We start from the raw sequence: 1809 nt of genomic DNA on the forward strand, positions 1-1809 counted from the left end.
AAGAAGAAGAAGAAGAAGAAGTAGAAGAAGAAAAAAAGAAGAAGAAAAAGAAGAAGAAGAAGAAGAAGAAGAAGTAGAAGAACAACAATAACAATAATACTAATGATAATCCCGCTCAACAGCATACTTTGTACATTTTACAATCTACATTCTGAAAATATCTCAACTTCCTTTAATAATCGCTAAAACGCTAACATACAAACAAGATCTTTTACTGTTTATGGACGTGTACCCTTTGTCACCTGGGTGAACTGAGAAACATTCGGGAACAGAGCCCTTCCCGAGGAAAACTTCTGGCCTGAGACGCGAACCCCCGGACGCACAACTTCACGATTACGAGTCCATTAGCCCAACCTGTATACTCCCGACCCTTCTCAGCCAAGCTAGTACAATCGGGTTGTCATCATTGCTAATATTATGGCGACAAGAATACCCTCAGTTCAGAACTTATTTTAAGGTGTATTACGAACTTAAATGTTTTTTGTTTACTCGTTAATTTGTTTAAGTTAGTTTTAGTACAGTTTTTACAGCGTTCGCAACTGCATAAGGTCATTTGAGCGCCAAGGGATGGATGTCAACAGAGAAATCTATACAGGGAATCAGGCTTACTCTGCTCACCTCTCTAGCTTCAACAGCACAAAGTCTGCTTCGACTATCAAGGCATCCCGGAAATAGCGGGTCACAAGAAAGTGACAAACAAACAAAAGAAGTATTGGAAAAATGACGATAGTAAGGATTAGGAAGGGTAAAGCAGCAGTTCCCCGTATGCAGTTCAGGCACAGTTATGAGCAAAACATAGATGAATGAGCCCATTTACAATTCTACTGAGCATAAGAACGTGTTTAATGTCCTCCCTTTGGGAATGGCCAAAAGACGCGTCAGTCAGTAGCCCCTCTCCGGGGGTGTTCATTTGTTTTTGCGAGTGCACCAACACTTATTGCCATACATACATTACCATTTGGTTTCTGTGGAATGTCGATGCCATCGACCAGACTATCGGATTGAAAGTCAAAACGGACTAGAAATGAAAAGAATTGTATTAAAAGATGCCATCCAGGCGCTACAGAGAGTGGGAACTTACGTCCCTTGTTCTGAAACATTCTACAATATAATATCTGCAACTTAATCTGTGTACATAAAGAAATTGAACCATTACTGCTAAAGTGCATTTTAAGTTTGGACTTTGTCCTTTCCTGCTCCTTGCTTAGAATCACTGTACTATTTTTTACAAGTATATCCTTTTAGCTTTTACATTTCATGAATACCTTACATTGCATGATAGTTAGTATCTATAATTTAAAAGTTGAAATATAACACTTATGGTATCTTTTTTGTTTTTGTATCCAAAGGCATCATGAGGTCCCTTATTCTGCTCTGTGTTTTCGCTCCTCTTGTAATGAGCGATGCTGTCGATGTAACGACCATTTGCCTGCCTAAACAGATCTCTGGTAAAGCCTTCAACCTGGTTAACGATGTAAGTTGACACTACAAAAGTAAGAAAAACGTAATTTTTTAAAAAAAATTAGCCTTGGATAAAATACAACCGAAAGGCCTTTTCTGCACTCATGACAATGCTCACGGGGACAATAAAATACGTGTTGACTTTCACTTAGGCCTGCTTATTATGTACGTCTGGTACAAACAGGGTTATTTGTTTGTCCTTTTCTTTCTTTTCCTACTTCATCCCCCCCTCTCTCTCTCTCTCTCTCTCTCTCACACACACACACACACACACACACACACACACACACACACACTCCCCCCTCTGTCACTCTCTCGCTCATCAAAACTGGTAAACAGGCATTCTCG

The 1809-nt window shown here is 39.6% G+C and overlaps 1 protein-coding gene across 1 annotated transcript in view; it reads left to right on the forward strand.

Moving 5' to 3' along the window:
• LOC106012482 overlaps positions 1-1809 on the forward strand; it is a gene marked incomplete in the record, with an annotated part of 6886 nt that overhangs the window by 2230 nt on the left and 2847 nt on the right. The window contains 1 exon segment of the mRNA XM_013085553.2: positions 1350-1474. Within this exon segment, the coding sequence (XP_012941007.1) occupies positions 1355-1474 (120 nt within the window).

Source organism: Aplysia californica, unplaced genomic scaffold (genome assembly GCF_000002075.1).
Source record: "Aplysia californica isolate F4 #8 unplaced genomic scaffold, AplCal3.0 scaffold00386, whole genome shotgun sequence".
NCBI classification, from domain to species: Eukaryota; Metazoa; Mollusca; class Gastropoda; order Aplysiida; family Aplysiidae; genus Aplysia; species Aplysia californica.